Below are 15,989 nucleotides of genomic sequence, written 5' to 3'. Positions count from 1 at the left end.
TGGTGTATCTCCAGCTGACCCTCAAGCCTCCTCTTATACTTTTCCTTTCAACAACCAAGATTAAGTCCCTAATCAATGGCTAAGATTAGATTTGACTTGATCCATGTCATTTAGAACATTCTCACACCGTTTTATATTAATACTCATTAATATTTTAATTTTCCTAAGTTTAGACTTAGGAACCCCATTAAAATATTAATTATTTTAATATCTCTCCAACTGGGTGGAATTTCCCCAAACCATTTCTGGGTCTTCGAGATCTTATGTGCCTCAGCCTCTCCACCAATTTTCATGGCTAGAGCACATCTGATGCTACCACAAATCAACACTAGGACGGTTAGGGCTTCTTCATCATAAGGATATAGGGTATAAGGATTAATTTATTAGGGCTAGGGTATCATCGTTTGCATTAACAAGAGCTAGGGCTTCATCATCTTCAACAAGGGCTAGTCTTGAATAATTTAGGACTTCAATAATGCATCCATTTCTTAGATCATCTTAGGGTGTGCTTCAACACAACTAGAGCATCATATAGACATCTAGGGTTTGCATCAATAATTCTAGGACTTGACACTGTATTTATAGGGCTTTGCTAGGGTTTCAATAATGCATCTGGCACCCAGAGTTATCATCTTCAACAATGTTAATGTTTTAGGATTTTACTTCTAGGGTTTGCTTCAACAATGCACCTAGTGTCTTGTCATCATATTGACATCAATGACAACTTTACCAACAAATCTGTTGCAACAAATGAGGGTTTATTTTACTCTATGTTGCTAGGAAACGTGGGTGCGGGAACGGGGAGGGGGACGGGGACGACATTTTTGGAAACAGGGTGCATGGGTTCGTCGGGTAATATAATAATATTAAATTTTAATAATTATATTTTATAAATTTATAATTTATAATTAATAATATATATGAAATTTGAATTTGTATATTTTTTCAACTTTAAACAAGAAAACTTTAATGATAATCATTTAAACATGTTTAGTCTCTCCCATATAAAAACACAATTTTTTCATAGGAGATTCTTCTCAACCTGATAGTGGTCTAGACTTTTCTTGATGTCTAATCATCCACCTGCCCCATGCATGGTGTGCTCTATGGTAAAGCAATCCCAAAAAGTTAAAACAGTGGCAGCCTTACCCTTCCACAAAACACGCTTATTCATTTAGGCATATTTTCCTAGTTTTAATCTTAACATGATGTTATCAGAATGCTGTGAGAAATTGGCAGATTTTGATACTTAATTTAGCCATTTTCTAAAATAGCCCTTCGCCATTTAACAGCATCAGCTGATTACAGCTTATGGCTGGTCTCAATCCTACTTTCTATTAGACCGAAAATGTCTAAACCTGTATGTGTGCATTTACAGTTTATAATTTGATGGTTATTAACTTATTTGGCTCGGGAATGAATGTTTCATAAATTCATTCCAAATTGATTTACAAGAATCTGCAGGCTCAAATTACAGAGTAAGAGGTCTCTTTTCCAGTTCTAGTTTCGATGCCATATAATATTAAAGGCATTGAAGATCCACAAATACAGGAGATTCATAATTTACATTGAGACTCTAACAAACCTTGGGCATAAGTTTTGAAATTGTTTTTATAAATTTATAGCATAAGACTAATGGAGAGACAAATCATAAGAGTCTCAGGAAGGGACTCATGAATGTGCAAACAACTACCCTTTTTTTTCCAACTATGGTCATCACCTTATTAAATATTTCCACAAAGCTACAACCAATATGATATGATATTCTGCTTGTGGGATTGTACACCCATAATGTTCCTTTTATAATATTGCGATATCATAATCATATATGATTTTAGAATACTGTGTCGCTCATAAGTTTTGAAAAAACTTATCACTGTTGATAAATTTTTACAATGATTCGTTACCCTTGAGCAACACGTCATGCCCACAGAGCAATGCTAAGGGATGTGAACAAAGACAGTCTTTGGAAACTGTAATCTTTGGAAATTATGGCATAAAATTTCCTTGAGAAACATTCAGAAGACCTTACAACCATCTTTGAAGGACAAATCCAGACCAATGACCATCAATGACTCCAAAAATGATATCATTCGTTTAAACTTTATGGCATATATTCTATATTCTATGGCATATCATTCGTTTATGGCATATCATTTTTTAAATTTCAATAAAAAAAAATGATTTGAAAATTAAATTTTTAATATAGTTTTTTTATGAAGAACCCGAAGAACCCAAAGAACCCAACCCGAAGAACCCGAAGAACCCAAGAACCCAAGCACACGAAGAACCCGAAGAACCCAAGCACCCGAAGAACCCAAGAACCCGTTAAAGGAAAAGAACCCAAATTTTTTTTGTTTGAAGAACCCAGTTCTTCATGGAAGAATCCGGTTCTTCTGGGTTCATCTGAGAAGAACCCGTACCCAAATCCGGTACTTGGGTGCGGGAACTCGGGACGGGTTCGAGAACCCCACCCCCGGGTGCGGGTACCCGTGCAACACAGATTTTACTATTATGTAGCAGTAAAAATTTGAGTAGAATAATCAGGATGCCTAGCTAGCAATCCCCTGTAGATAATCTAGAAAAAGTAATACAGAGAAAAATTCTCCCTTTGCATACAAATTCGACCTCCCTTTGGCCTCCTCGTTCTCTCTCCTTGGCAACACAACCTGCCTGAAACTCACTAGCCTGGGAAATTTGTACTAGTTGCAAATTTGTCTCCAACTGTGCCATATAGCCTCCATTTTCCTCTACAATCGACTCGCTTTTCCTTCCAAGTGATCTCTCGGCCTCCAACAACTGCAACAACTCCTTTTCTGACACTCGCACTGGGGTTTTTTGCTACTCACATTGGTTATTCGAACTCCCTCTTCCTACCTCTCTGGCACTAGAAAACTAATGGGAAATTCCTCCAGAATTCTCTCTGTTGCTCCCTCAATCACTGATGCTCTCCTTCCCTGGCTCGAACTCACTTCCTTGTTGAATCACTGCAACTGGATAGCTCGACCTACCAAGGAAATACACTCCCCTCTTGTATCTCTCTCCATCCCATCGACTTGCTCTTATAATCTCTCATTGGAGCTTCGATGACCATGACTAGATCCTCATCAATGGCTAAGATCATGTTAGATTCAATCCGTGTGAGACTATAAAGCATTCTTGATCATCCTTAATTAATTCCCATTAATTAATCAATTTTCCTAAGTCGGACTTAGGCATTTCTTAAATTATTGATCAATTAATTTAGTTAAGGTGTTTCACAAGCTTATCTCACGAAACCTTTTATGGGTTTTGGAGATCTCGTATTCCTTGGTCTTTTAGACACAAATCAAGACTAGAACCCATGTCCAATGCTACCAAAATCTAACACACTCTTCTTTATCTTCTCTATTTGTTACTTTGTTCTAGCACAGAGAATTCTCTAACTAAGGAGCACAAAATCAAATTAAATTCCTAAAGCTGGATGAAATCTTTGAGGTTAATTCATGGTCACTTTGAAGTTCGTGGGATAGCAAGATAAACATGAAGCTAGACAAAGAAATTATGCTAAATTTATGAGCAGATCATGTTGATTTTTCCAAGGCACTTCAGATCAGGTCTATGTCTAGAACACGATCACAAACACACTAAAATTCCACAAAATGAGCACTTTGCACAATGGATATTGTACAATAATGAATCCATTTAGTGAACAAGACAATTTTTCAACCCAAAACTTGTTATATTACAATTTTAATACAACAAACATAGGGCTCCCATACCAAGGAATCAGGATCATGGCCCTTATAATTAGCCCTGATAGAAGAACAACTAGGGTTTGGTGTCAACAACTTATGACAATCAATCTACCCTTGAACAGGACACTTGACTTACTTGCTGATGTAGCGCTTCCACATCCCTTTCAGTCCACGTACCTCAAACACCTAGCTGGTCCTTTACCACCTCTTCTATTGCTCACAAGTACTTCTGCAACTTTAGAATGTTTGCATCTTCAGCTGACCAATCTGCCTCTATCAACCTTCTAGCTGTTCCTAGAATGACTAAACATAGGCCTCCAACAAACTCCCCTCTAGCAATCCTCTTGCTCCTCCAAGACTTCCCACTCTTAGGGTCATCCAATTTTGCCCACTTACAGACCTCTTGCTTCACCAAGGGATTGTGCTTAGGGCTTATCAAAGTATGCTACAACACAATAGTTTGCTGCCTCAAACACTGTTCACAAGCTCATCATTTACCAGCCCACACACCAAGGATATGCCACACGCATTTACTGAACTTAGGGCTTCAAAGACTGCCCTCTTAACAGTGACAAGTCTGCTCCTCATATCACTGTACTTAGGGCTACTTTCTCAGCCACTAACAGTCCACAAAGAGCACTATTCTTAGGCTGCCATGACTGCTGTTCAACAATACTTATGAACAGACCTACCACGCCAGCAATTTCATCAACATAAGACAATGCTTCAAACATTTCAAGCATTTCAAGGCAGCCCGCCCATACACAGATTTTGGCAACAAACTTCCAGGCAGCAGAGAATCAGTTTTCAGGCAATACAAATAGGTCATACAAGCATCGAAAACTATGTTGTGCAGAGCTGTTTTGGCACATAGTTCGAGGCAGATTTTTGTGGGTGAATTTCTCAGATTTCTGGGCCAGGTACAAGTTCATAAATTGCTGTAATCATTTCCAGACTTATTTTCTTTGTGGGCCGAATGAAAAAAGAATTACTTGTTTGCTGGTTTTCCCCATTGCGGTTTCCAAGGTAAATCATTGTGTCAAATCTTGTGTGTAAATGCTTTCTATTTTCACTGCATATTAAAGTCATAGTTTTAAAAAATGGCCGTTTCGAAACGGAAACAGCCGAGTTGGTCCGTTCCATTGCCCTCCGGAGTGACTCGGTACAAAAAACGGCTCGGTTGGCCGAGTCATGGCTGACTCGGCCAACTCGGCCGTTTTCCGTATTGACTCGGCCGAGTCACAAACAGCGGCCCGTAACCCACTAAAACAGCGATTTAGCATTATTTTAGTGAAATTTTAGGGGGTTTGCTCATTGGTTTGGACTTCAAGGTGTTTTATGAATTAGCTAAATGTTATCTGGGGTCCATTTCCCCGTCCCAAACCCTATTTAACACACTCAAATGCTCTCTACTATTGATATGCTATTCAAATTTCATGGTAATGTTAAATTCTTAAAGTAAAAGGATGAAAATGTCACTTTTACTTAAATTTTTAACATTACCATGAAATGACTCAGGATGTTTGAGAGTGGTTTCGGCCTCATTGGATTTCATATGGAGAAAGTAGAATTTTAGATTTCATTCAAAATCCAGCAGACTTATCAGTTTTTCAGGATTTAAGGATTGAAGGATTGCAATGTTTCCATTGAATTTTGTCATGTATTAGGGTAGGGAACTCGTATTTAATCAAGAGCACCAATCCCTCTATGTACCTTGATGTTAGTGACATTGGTTGTCGAATTCCTCTGGGATTCGCTCCCAAACTAGGAGCTTCTGAAAATGTCGCTCCCGCTCCCGTTTTCGCTCCTGCTCCCAAGTAACACAAAGAAGAGAAACTGTTTGGATCAAAAACAGTTAAATGATCTAGTTTATGTCCAATACAACCTCCGGCTCAAACAAAACCATTTGCTAAACAAAAGACCTGATTCAGATCCCATTGTGTTGGAAGACATTGATCCAACATCAGATTGGGTAGTGGAGAGTCGTCCAGCAGAGTTTGATCCTGATGAGGATCTTGATTTAGATTTAGATATCGAGACATCAGTTGAACTTGAACATGCTGTTCAGTTGAATGCAGAACCCAATCCACCAACCTCAGTCTCACAGCCAGCAAGGACTCTAGTTGTAGGTGCTTCCTCTACTCAACCACGATAGAAGCGCAGCCGCATATCTACTCTATCTCAGCTTGCATCTGCTGCAGTTGCACAGCCTGCTAGTGGTACCACTTCTACAACTGCAGTTGGACATGATGATGAGGAGGAGGAGCCATGGGGCCCTCTGTCTGACTCTGATGATGATCTAGAGATTGATCGACATGATCTTGGCTCCTTTGGCAGTAGCTACTAGCCAGTAGTTGTAGTATTAGTACTGGAGTCTAGTCACAGTTTACTTTTGTTGTAGAGGCCATTACTAGCCTCCTTGGTTATGTGTTTTTTGTTTTGAGTCTTTGATCATGTATGACAGTTGACTATGCATTGCCATTGGGTACCATTTTGATATAATGGATTGGTTCATGAGCCTACTTTGATCATATGTTGTCTTCCATCTATATTATAATGCTGTGTGTTTGGAAACATGAATGAAAATCTTTAAAATTATGTTTAAAATCTTTAAAATTATGTTTTTTTATAAAAAAAAAAATATTTAATGTATTTTTACAACGACCGAGTCACTGAAATCGAGCCGGCCGAGTCATTACCATTTCGGAGTCGGAGTCGGAGTCGATCCTCGGCCGAGTCGGAGTCGGAGTTCTAAAACTATGATTAAAGTTAGTAAACTCAATGTATTGTTGTTCATAAAATCAGATCTGGAAAATATTTTATTTTCAGGTTTAAGAATCTGGGTATAATTTTTTGTTAGAATAGTATATCAGATCTGGGTTTGGAAAAAAACCAGAGAGCTTGTGTGAGGCAAGCTTGGTGAAATATCGAGGATGGACTTCTTGGTGATGATGCTAGCTTGTTGTGGAGTCTTTGGTGTCGCTAGATAGCTTCATGGGATGCCCTGCTAAACCTTTGTATTGCTAGTTAGGGTTTGGTATTGATGGTAGATGCCTTAGCTACGGATAGGAGAGCATTGCAAAGTTCTAGCTTGTGATAAGCTTGAAGTACTATATCATACCAGCTTGTAGTAAGTCATTGGTATGTACTTATAACTCCATTCTCATGTACAAATGAAGTGTGCTTTGCTGTCCAAACTAGGTATGTGCAGATGTAACATGCAGCTTACAATTTCATGGTGAATGAGTAGTGTGAAAATTTATGAATCTAACACATCAGAATCCCCTACTTGATTCAATGATTTTTTGGTTTACTATCCACTACTTGTTCTTTGCATTAACAAGTCATTTAAATGCATAAATATCGAAGTAAACACAAATGCAGCCTTCACAAATATACATATCAACAACTGAAATAAACTAAGACAACACAAGGGACACCGTTATTTTTGGACAATCATCCCCGGAAAAACCCAATGCGGGAAAACCAGTGCAAGATATATGAGGGTTTCCTTACTAAGCATATTTTTGTATACAACTAGTGTGCCAGAAATGGCCCACCCTTCAAAGAATATCCTTCGCAACAATACTTCTATTTGGAGATAGATATTTCGGCTAATTAGAAACTGGATGAACAATCCCACGGTGACTCCAGCTTTTCCTTGTGTTAGATAGCAAAAGTTGCTCCACGCACTCCTCTGGAACTGCGTCACCCTCTCTGGCTCTGCGTTAGCTAATCAGCTCTCAGCCTAGCCCACTGAATCACCTCAGCGCAGTCTCTATGGCTTCTGCGTCAGCCTCTACAACCCTCTACGTCATTTGTGCTGGACTCCTTAGCCTCTGCGTCAGCCCTCCTAGGCTCTGCGCTACCCTCTTCTGGCACTCTCCTGCGTCTCTGATATGTATCCTTCAGCGTTGGATCGAAATCCCTTGTTGAACTGCCCCTCGCTGCAACTGATCACTCACTCGATTTCCTCAGCAAACCCTGCCCCAGAAAATCGAATTCTTGATCTCTATTTGTGTATCTCCAACTCACCCTCAAGTCTTCTCTTATACTTTTCCTATTGATGAATCAACAGCCGATATTAGGTCCCTAATCAACGGCTAAGATCAAAACAGACGTGATCCTCATCTCTTAGAAGCTTCTCATCCTTATCTTTATTAATACCCATAAATATTTTAATTTTCCTAAGTTTAGACTTAGGAACCCCATTAAAAATATTAATTATTTTAATATCTCTTCATTCGGGTGGAATTTCTCCAAACACTTTATGAGTCTTGGAAATCTCATGTGCCTTAGCCTCTCCACCAGTTTTCATGGCTAGAGCACATCTTATGCTACCAAAAATCAACACTCCCTCTTAGCGAGTAATGTGCTCTAGTAATGCTTCACCATAGAAACATCACACTGATCTTCCGTATCGGTACCTGTTTTGATGCTTGGCCTGTTTCCTCACATCCCATGCACTGTTGCTTCCTGTACTACTGCCCATGACATTACCACTGCCACATCTGTACTGCAGGTCCCTCTCAACATGCTGCATCATGCTACCCATAGCACTGCCACTACTAACTGCTACACGGCAACTCAGTTACCAAGAAGTAAGTAGCTGACTTCACCCAAATACTGACATCCCGGTCAATCTGGAAGCCTCGTGATGCTGAAGCCACCTCTGCTGCCACTGCACTACTACAACCTCTTATGTTCCTCTCACACTGGTGCAGCCTCCAGTGCACTTACAAAATTCTGCACTCAAGCACTGCATTGTCGCTCCATTACACCTTGCTCCACTTGACACCTTTCATCATGCTACTGTCGTTAAGGGCTCCCGTAGCCGGATGTGATCCAAGAGTTTGGGCACCTCAAGGATCCTGCCCCTACATGTACTCCTCTTGACTACAACTCTATGTCTCCCCACCTCTTCTCCAGAGGCACATGAGCACTCATGGCACAATCCTCATCAGTCTCGACATCCTTCTCCGCCTTTGCTGGAGTTGCCTTTAAGTCGAAAGCTTCTCCCTTGCCTTTCTTCTTGGGGCACTGAGATGCATAATGTCCCAGCTCCCCACAGTTGAAGTACTTGACCTTGGAGATGTCCTTCTTCTTCATCTTCCCTTGTTGTCCCGCAGATGCTAGAGTTGCATCCTCCACCTCTTTCTTGAATCGATCTCCCTTACCACTACGCCTCGCCTTGGTCAGCCTCCTGATCTCTTCATGTCGAAGAGTTGCCCACATCTCTTCCCAACTGGGGAGAGTCGCTCTACCCAAAATGCTTTGGACAAATGTCTCTCAGTCCTCGGAGCCTGCACTCAGAGTAGTCCAGACCATAAACTTTGGAACTGGCGTAGACCCCATGAAAGTAAGTTGGTCGCAAATTCCTTGCAACCGGAGGAGGAAGTGATCTATCTCCTCTCCTTTCTACATCTAATATGACCTCAGTTCATTCTCCAATAACATCTTCCGCTGCACGGAACAGCCCTGGTATAAGGTGGCCAGCGTCTGCCACATCTCATTTATTGTGTTCTTCTTAACAATATGTGGTATGACATGATCCTTGACCCCATCTAGGATCATGCATTTCGCCTTTGCCATGGCCTCCTCATACTTCTCATTTGCATTCGGGTCAACTGGGACAGCTACGGTTTTCAAGGCATAGTCATTGAAGCGATGTTTATCCAAGATTGCCAAGATCCTAGCCTTCTAGATGACAAAATTGGAAGCTCCATCCAATTTGTCATGATGCCTTAATCTGTTCACTGCCATCTATGCTCCTCTTCTAGACTCCCTCAAAGTCTCAACTTCCCTCCTGGAAATCCTCTTCCCAACTGTCAAATCACTCCTCTCCAATCCCCCTTTTCTGCTGCAACTTGGATCTGGATCTCTTGGCTAGAAATCCGTCGAGGTAATGCTTCCCTCTACCTTGGTTCTGTCTCCTTAGACATTGTTTTGCACAGACAGAAACAACATCCCACCAGCTCCTCAAATCACAATCTCGACAGTTCCCTTAGCCCCAACAACTAAATAATCTGAGCCCTTCTGGCTCTGCGCAATCACAGTGATAGTTGGATCAGCTTGTCCTGGCCTCAACGTCGATCCTTCCTGGCTGAGAAAGATGAGCAGGCACTACGTAGGTTTGATTTGCCCCCCTTCTGCCTCTGCGCTAGCCTCGACTGCTGAGGCAACTACTGCGTCTTCCCCTCCTGGCTCATAATGCTGACACAGCCTCTGCATCACCCTCTTAGCACTGCGTCACTCCTCTTGCCTTTTCAGCGCTGGAACAACATTGTCTCTTGGGACAGCTGCAAATCCTTAGATTTCTTCTGTTGGTGTCTTCAGTCCTCCTTGATCTGCAATCGCCCTGATACCATGTGAAAATTTCTGAATCTAACACATTAGAAACCCCTACTACATTTTCTGGTTTACTATCTCCTACTTGTTCTTTGCATTAACAGGTTATTTAAATGCATAAATATCGAAATAAACACAAATGCAGCCTTCACAAATATACAGATCAACAACTGAAATAAACTGAGACAACATAAGGGACATCGTTATTTTTGGACAATCGTCCCCAGAAAAACACAATGCAGGAAAACCAGTGCAGCATATATGAGGGTTTTCTTATTAAGCACATTTCTGAATACAACTAGGGTGCCAGAAATGGCTCACCATTAAAGAATATCCTTGGCAACGATACCTTTATCCGGAGATAGATATTTCGGCTAATTAGCAACCGGATGAACAATCCCACAGTGACTCCGATTGTTCCTTGTGTTGGACAACAAAACCTGCTCCACACACTCCTCTGGAGCTGCGTCACCCATCAAGAACTCGTCAACCTCTATGGCTCTGCTTCAACTAATCAACTCTCAGTCTGCCCCACTGAATCATCTCAGCGCAGCCTCTGAAGCTCGCTACATCCTCTGCGTCAGCCTCTACGGCCCTCTGCATCCTCTATGCTGGCCTCCTTAGCCTCTGCATCCTTTGCGCTGGCCTCCTTAGCCTTTGCATCAACCCTTGTTGTCTTTGCGTAAGCCCTCCTAGGCTTTGCACTGCCTCTTCTGGCACTCTGCTACCTCTCCGATACGTAGAATTCAGCCTTGGATCGAAATCCATTGCTGAACTGTCTTTCACTGCAACTGATCACTCACTCGATTTTCTCAGCAAACCTTGCCCCAGAAAATCGAATTCTTGATCTCTCTTGGTGTATCTCCTGTTGAAAATAGCAACAAGAAATGATAAAAATATAATCCAGAATATTCCAATTCTAATTTGTCCTTGAATTAAAATTGTGAAGTAAATTCAAATTTAGTCTCATCAGCGGCTTGGAATTAATTAATTAATTCATTATGGATTAATTAGTTGGAGAAATTCAAGTTAGAAGTCTTTCTGTAGTCATGCAATAGTTATCCCTTAAATTAAGGAGATTATCCCTTAAATAAGGATATAAGATTGAGTTATATTTGAGTTGTAATTAGTTAACTCAATGTACTGAGTTAAGTCCAGTTAAATTAGTTCCAAACTGTTTGAGGAACTAATTGTGAGTTATCAGTCAGTTGATGCATGCATGCACTCAACCAGTGTACTTCAGATAACTAAAGATTCCCTCATCAGAAAATCATGCATGTTTATTCAGAGAAAGACCTAGTTGAGATTGAAGACAAGGATAGTGTACTATCAGTTGCATGTGTTTTCCTATAAAGTAAACTCATCCATGCAGTCAAGGGAAGGTTCCTTGAGGATTGCGCAGTTCTGACAGTGTGTTAGAGCAGTGTGTGAGAGATGTGTTACACTGGGTGAAGGAGATCATCTCAGAGGTAACTGCACAAGGAAATAGGAGCTTGGAGGGTAGGGGAGAAGGCTTGTGAGAAGCTTTGTTTGCCTGTGAGAATCCAGGAGGATTGTACTGAGAGCTGGCTAACTGTGAGAGCTAAGGCTTTGTACAATTCTAATGTATTTCCACCTTGTATGATAATACAGATAGTGGGGTTTTTAGCTAAGGCTTTCCCCTGAGTATTTTTTGTGTTTCATGTGCATTGATTCTTCTTCTTATGGTTATATGTGTTCATCTTTGATTCAGCTCGATCTTTAAGCTTCCGCAAGTTTGATAGTAGAAGTAGATTATAGTATTTTGCTTTGGTATATTGCATTATTGAGTTAATCTACAGCCAAATTTTCTACATAGATCTCAGAGGTAGATTTGTAAAGAATTTGCAAGAAATTCTACATGGTATCAGAGCCAAGTTTATCGGAGCTGTGAACAATATACAAAGAAAAGAATTCAAAAGTTGAAGTTCGGGGTTGCAAGTGCATATCGAATTCATATCATACTTTATGTATATATATATATATATATATATATATATATATATATATATATTGAGATGGGACATTATGCGACTAATTGCCCATTGAAGAAGTCCAAGAAGGGATCCTCGGAAGGATCTGAAGGTGAGGCATTGGCCGCCCAATTCGAAATGGAATTTACCCTCATTGCATGCATGGTGTCATCGATGATGGGTTGTGTTTGGTATCTTGACAGTGGAGCTTCATTCCACATGATCGGCGATAAAAGTTTATTCAGTGCCTTGGAGGAGAAAGACCTCACGATGCACATAGAGATGGGACGACGGGAAGTATAGTGTTTCAGGAGTGGGTACAGTTGCTTTTCAAAGGGAGCATGGAGCTCCTTTCATCTTGACAGATGTAAAGTATGTGCCTAGACTGAAGAAGAATTTGGTATCGATCGTGATGTTGGAGGACAAAAGCTACGATGTTGTTTTTAGTAAGGGAAATGATTTCCTTAGACACATCACCATGAAATAGGTGAAACAGATCGGTTCACGAGTCAAGAACCTGTATGCTCTTAAGGTTCAAGATGCATGCAAAGCCTTGAGGAGCAAAGCAAATGTTAGAGACTTGGTAGTTGAGAGAGAGAGTACATTACCTCTCAACATGCAGTCCAAAAGAAGTCTCAGACAATTGTGGAGGAGCCACAATTGGAGAAGTGAGCAGAGGGATCACATGCAGCCATACCTCCAGGTGTAAGGTGGGGCAATGTAGAGTGATAGTCCCAAGAAGGCTGAAATAGGGGCTGGATCCTTAAGGTACCCAGCCTCTTTGATTAGACCTTGCTATGGGAGCCCCAACGAGGAGTAGCAGGACTGACTGGGTGGGTAGAGACGGATGCAGATAGAGCGGCAGAGAGAGCTACCGTGCAGGAGTTCTAAGACTATGCAAAGCTACATCAGTGCGAGAGGCACAGGAGTGTTGCACCAATGCAGGATGACACAGAGAGGCATGCAACGGTGCGAGATGCAGGGAGTTGCAGAAATGCAAAGGTCAGAGAGGGAGCACTTGTCAGCGACAGAGGGAGCTTCAACATTAGAGGGTGTTCTAGCCCAACAAGGAGGTCAGTTGGAAGATCAGTTACTTACCTCTCAGTAACTCAGTTGCAATGCAGCAGTGGGCAGCACAATGCAACATGATGAGAGGAGGTGCAGTGCGGATGCAGTGCTGGGAGAAAGGACCAACAACAACACAGATGCAGCGGGGGGAATCAGTGGGATTGATGCAGTCAGAGATCAAAGTGATAAAGGCTAGAGCAGTCTGATACTAAAGAGTGTAGAGAAGGATTGACAACAGTGCAGAAAAGCAGAGTCAACTGAAGTGCAAAGTTTTCAATTAACAGAGCCAATAACAGTAAGAGACTTTGATGGCAGATGCATCATTCTGATTTAGGTTGGATGTTTTTTTTTTGTTTCTAGAGTTGCTAGAGCAGCAACACTAGAGAGAAGTGTTGCATGTAGAACATTCCAAAGGTTCAGGATCAGGATCGAGTTGAATTCCTTTCTTGTTGTGAGGGAGTGTTAAAAATAGCAACAAGAAATGATAAAATTAGAATCCAGAATATTCCAATTTTAATTTGTTCTTGAATTAAAATTGTGAATTAAATTCGAATTTAGTCTCACCAACTGCTTGGAATTAATTAATTCATTCATTATGGATTAACTCGTTGGAGAATTTCAAGTTAGAAGTCTTTCTGCAGTCATGCAACAGCTATCCCTTAAATTAAGGAGATTATCCCTTAATTAAGGAGATAAGTTTGAGTTATATTTGAGTTGTAATTACTTAACTCAGTTCACTGAATTAAGTCCAGTTAAATTAGTTCCAAACTGTTCGAGAAACTAATTGTGAGTTATCAGTCAGTTGATGTATGCATGCACTCAACCAGTGTACTTCAGATAACTGAAGATTCCCTCATTAGAAACTCATGCATGTCTACTCAGAGAAAGACCCAGTTGAGATTAAAGACAAGGACAGTGTACTATCTATCAGTTGCATGTGTTTTCCTATAAAGGAAAATCATCCATGCAGTCAAGGGAAGATTCCTTGAGGATTGCACAGTTCTGACAGTGTTAGAGCAGTGTGTGAGAGCAATGTTACACTGGGTGAAGGAGATCATCCCAGAGGTAACTACGCAAGGAAATAGGAGCTTGGAGGGCAGAGGAAAAGGCTTGTGAGAAGCTTTGTTTGCCTGTGAGCATCCAGGAGGATTGTACTAAGAGTTGGCTAGCTGTGAGAGCTAAGGCTTTGTATAATTTTGATGTATTTCCACCTTGTATGATAATAAAAATAGTGGGGTTTTTAGCTGAGGCTTTCCCCTGAGTATTTTCTGTGTTTCATGTGCATTGATTCTTCTTCTTATGGTTATATGTGTTCAACTCTGATTCAGCTTGATCTTTAAGCTTCTGCAAGTTTGATAGTAAAAGTAGACTATAGTATTTTGCTTTGGTATATTGCATTATCGAGTTAATCTACAGTCAGATTTTCTAAATAGATTTCAGAGGTAGATTTGTAGAGAATTTGCAAGAAATTCTACATCCCCAACTCACCCTCAAGCATCCTCTTATACTTTTCCTGTTGACAATTCAATGGTCGAGATTAAGTCCCTAATCAATGGCTAAGATTAGATCTGGCTTGATCCCCATTATTTAGAACTTTCTCACCCATTTTATATTAATACACATCAATATTTTAATTTTCCTAGGTTTAGACTTAGGAACCCCATTAATAATATTAATTATTTTAATATCTCTTCATCTGGGCGGAATTTCTCCAAATGATTTCTAGGTTTTGGAGACCTAATGTGCCTTAGCCTCTCCACCAGTTTTCATAGTTATAGCACATCCGCTGCTACCAAAAATCAACAAGTAGTTTATAGGGCTGATTGGTATGCTGATTCAGCAAGAACAGCTAAGTGATTTGACAAACATATCGAAGCAAAGTGGGCAAAGTTATAGCTGTAATAAATTTGTTTTATATAATCAGATCACTTATATGTTAAGAATTATGCCCTAAATGCTGGAAACATAGTTTCCTTAAAATACAATTGTCTTTTCTTTGGGCTGCATTGTGTATTAGGTTGGACAGAAATGATATATATATATATATACTGCTGTGATTTATATTTTAAATTCAGCCCTAAGGCTAAAAGTTCACAGGAAAGGGTTCTAGAGAACATCAAGTTTAAAGTGAAATTTTGGATTTGCACTAAGTGATTCTTTAAATATTGACCAAAAGTTCATATAGAACACTAGATATAGATGCACTACCACTATATTTCCTTAAAGAACAGAAAATATCCACACAATAAAATGCACACTAAATTATCTAATTATAAAAGCAAAGGGTACATGCAAAACATGTTGATACCTCAAGCAACTTTTCAGTCATGTTATTTCGCTCATACATAGTGATGATACGAGTAAAGAAGTTCCGTGGAACATATTCCATATGCCTATTAAAGATTTCCATCCAGAGTTCCTCAGCCTCTTCTATTCTTCGCTCATTGGCAAGAGCATTCAATAACATGTAGCAGGTTCCCATGGTTTTACCTTGGCCCTTGCTCAACATCCACTTTGATATCTGCATACTACAAACAACTGCATAAACCATCTAGAAAAAGAAATACCATATTGATGCAATTCATAAAGTAAAATCTGTCACTAACAATATTTTGTCTTTGTACTCAATTTGGAGGCTGTGATATAAATTCGTTTTTGACGGCCATGTTGGTTGGGTCAATACTTTTCAGAATTCAGTTGTTGAAGAGGTGTGTGAAGACTCACCACTAAGGCTAGAGGTTTTCTGCCAGCCAAGGATGTCAAAGACATTTCTTGCAGACTATTCTGATTTTGTAGCCCTTTCTGCTCATAGATAAAACTTTTAATTGTTTTGTAAAGTTATGAA

General features: G+C 40.2%; 1 protein-coding gene across 1 annotated transcript in view; it reads right to left on the bottom strand.

The window, feature by feature from the left end:
* Positions 1-15,668, bottom strand: part of LOC149198734 (pentatricopeptide repeat-containing protein At4g21190-like) — a 139,289-nt gene extending 123,621 nt beyond the window's left edge. Inside the window, exon 1 of the mRNA XM_089402142.1 lies at positions 15,453-15,668. Within this exon, the coding sequence (XP_089258268.1) occupies positions 15,453-15,653 (201 nt within the window). The 5' untranslated portion in view covers positions 15,654-15,668. The remainder of the gene's footprint in view (positions 1-15,452) is intronic.
* Between the last annotated feature and the right edge of the window lie 321 nt (positions 15,669-15,989).

This window comes from Pinus tabuliformis, chromosome 2_1 (assembly GCF_031772625.1).
Source record: "Pinus tabuliformis cultivar Carrire ecotype Pingquan chromosome 2_1, CPIR1, whole genome shotgun sequence".
Classification (NCBI taxonomy): domain Eukaryota; kingdom Viridiplantae; phylum Streptophyta; class Pinopsida; order Pinales; family Pinaceae; genus Pinus; species Pinus tabuliformis.
This window is presented reverse-complemented; position numbering and strand designations above follow the sequence as displayed.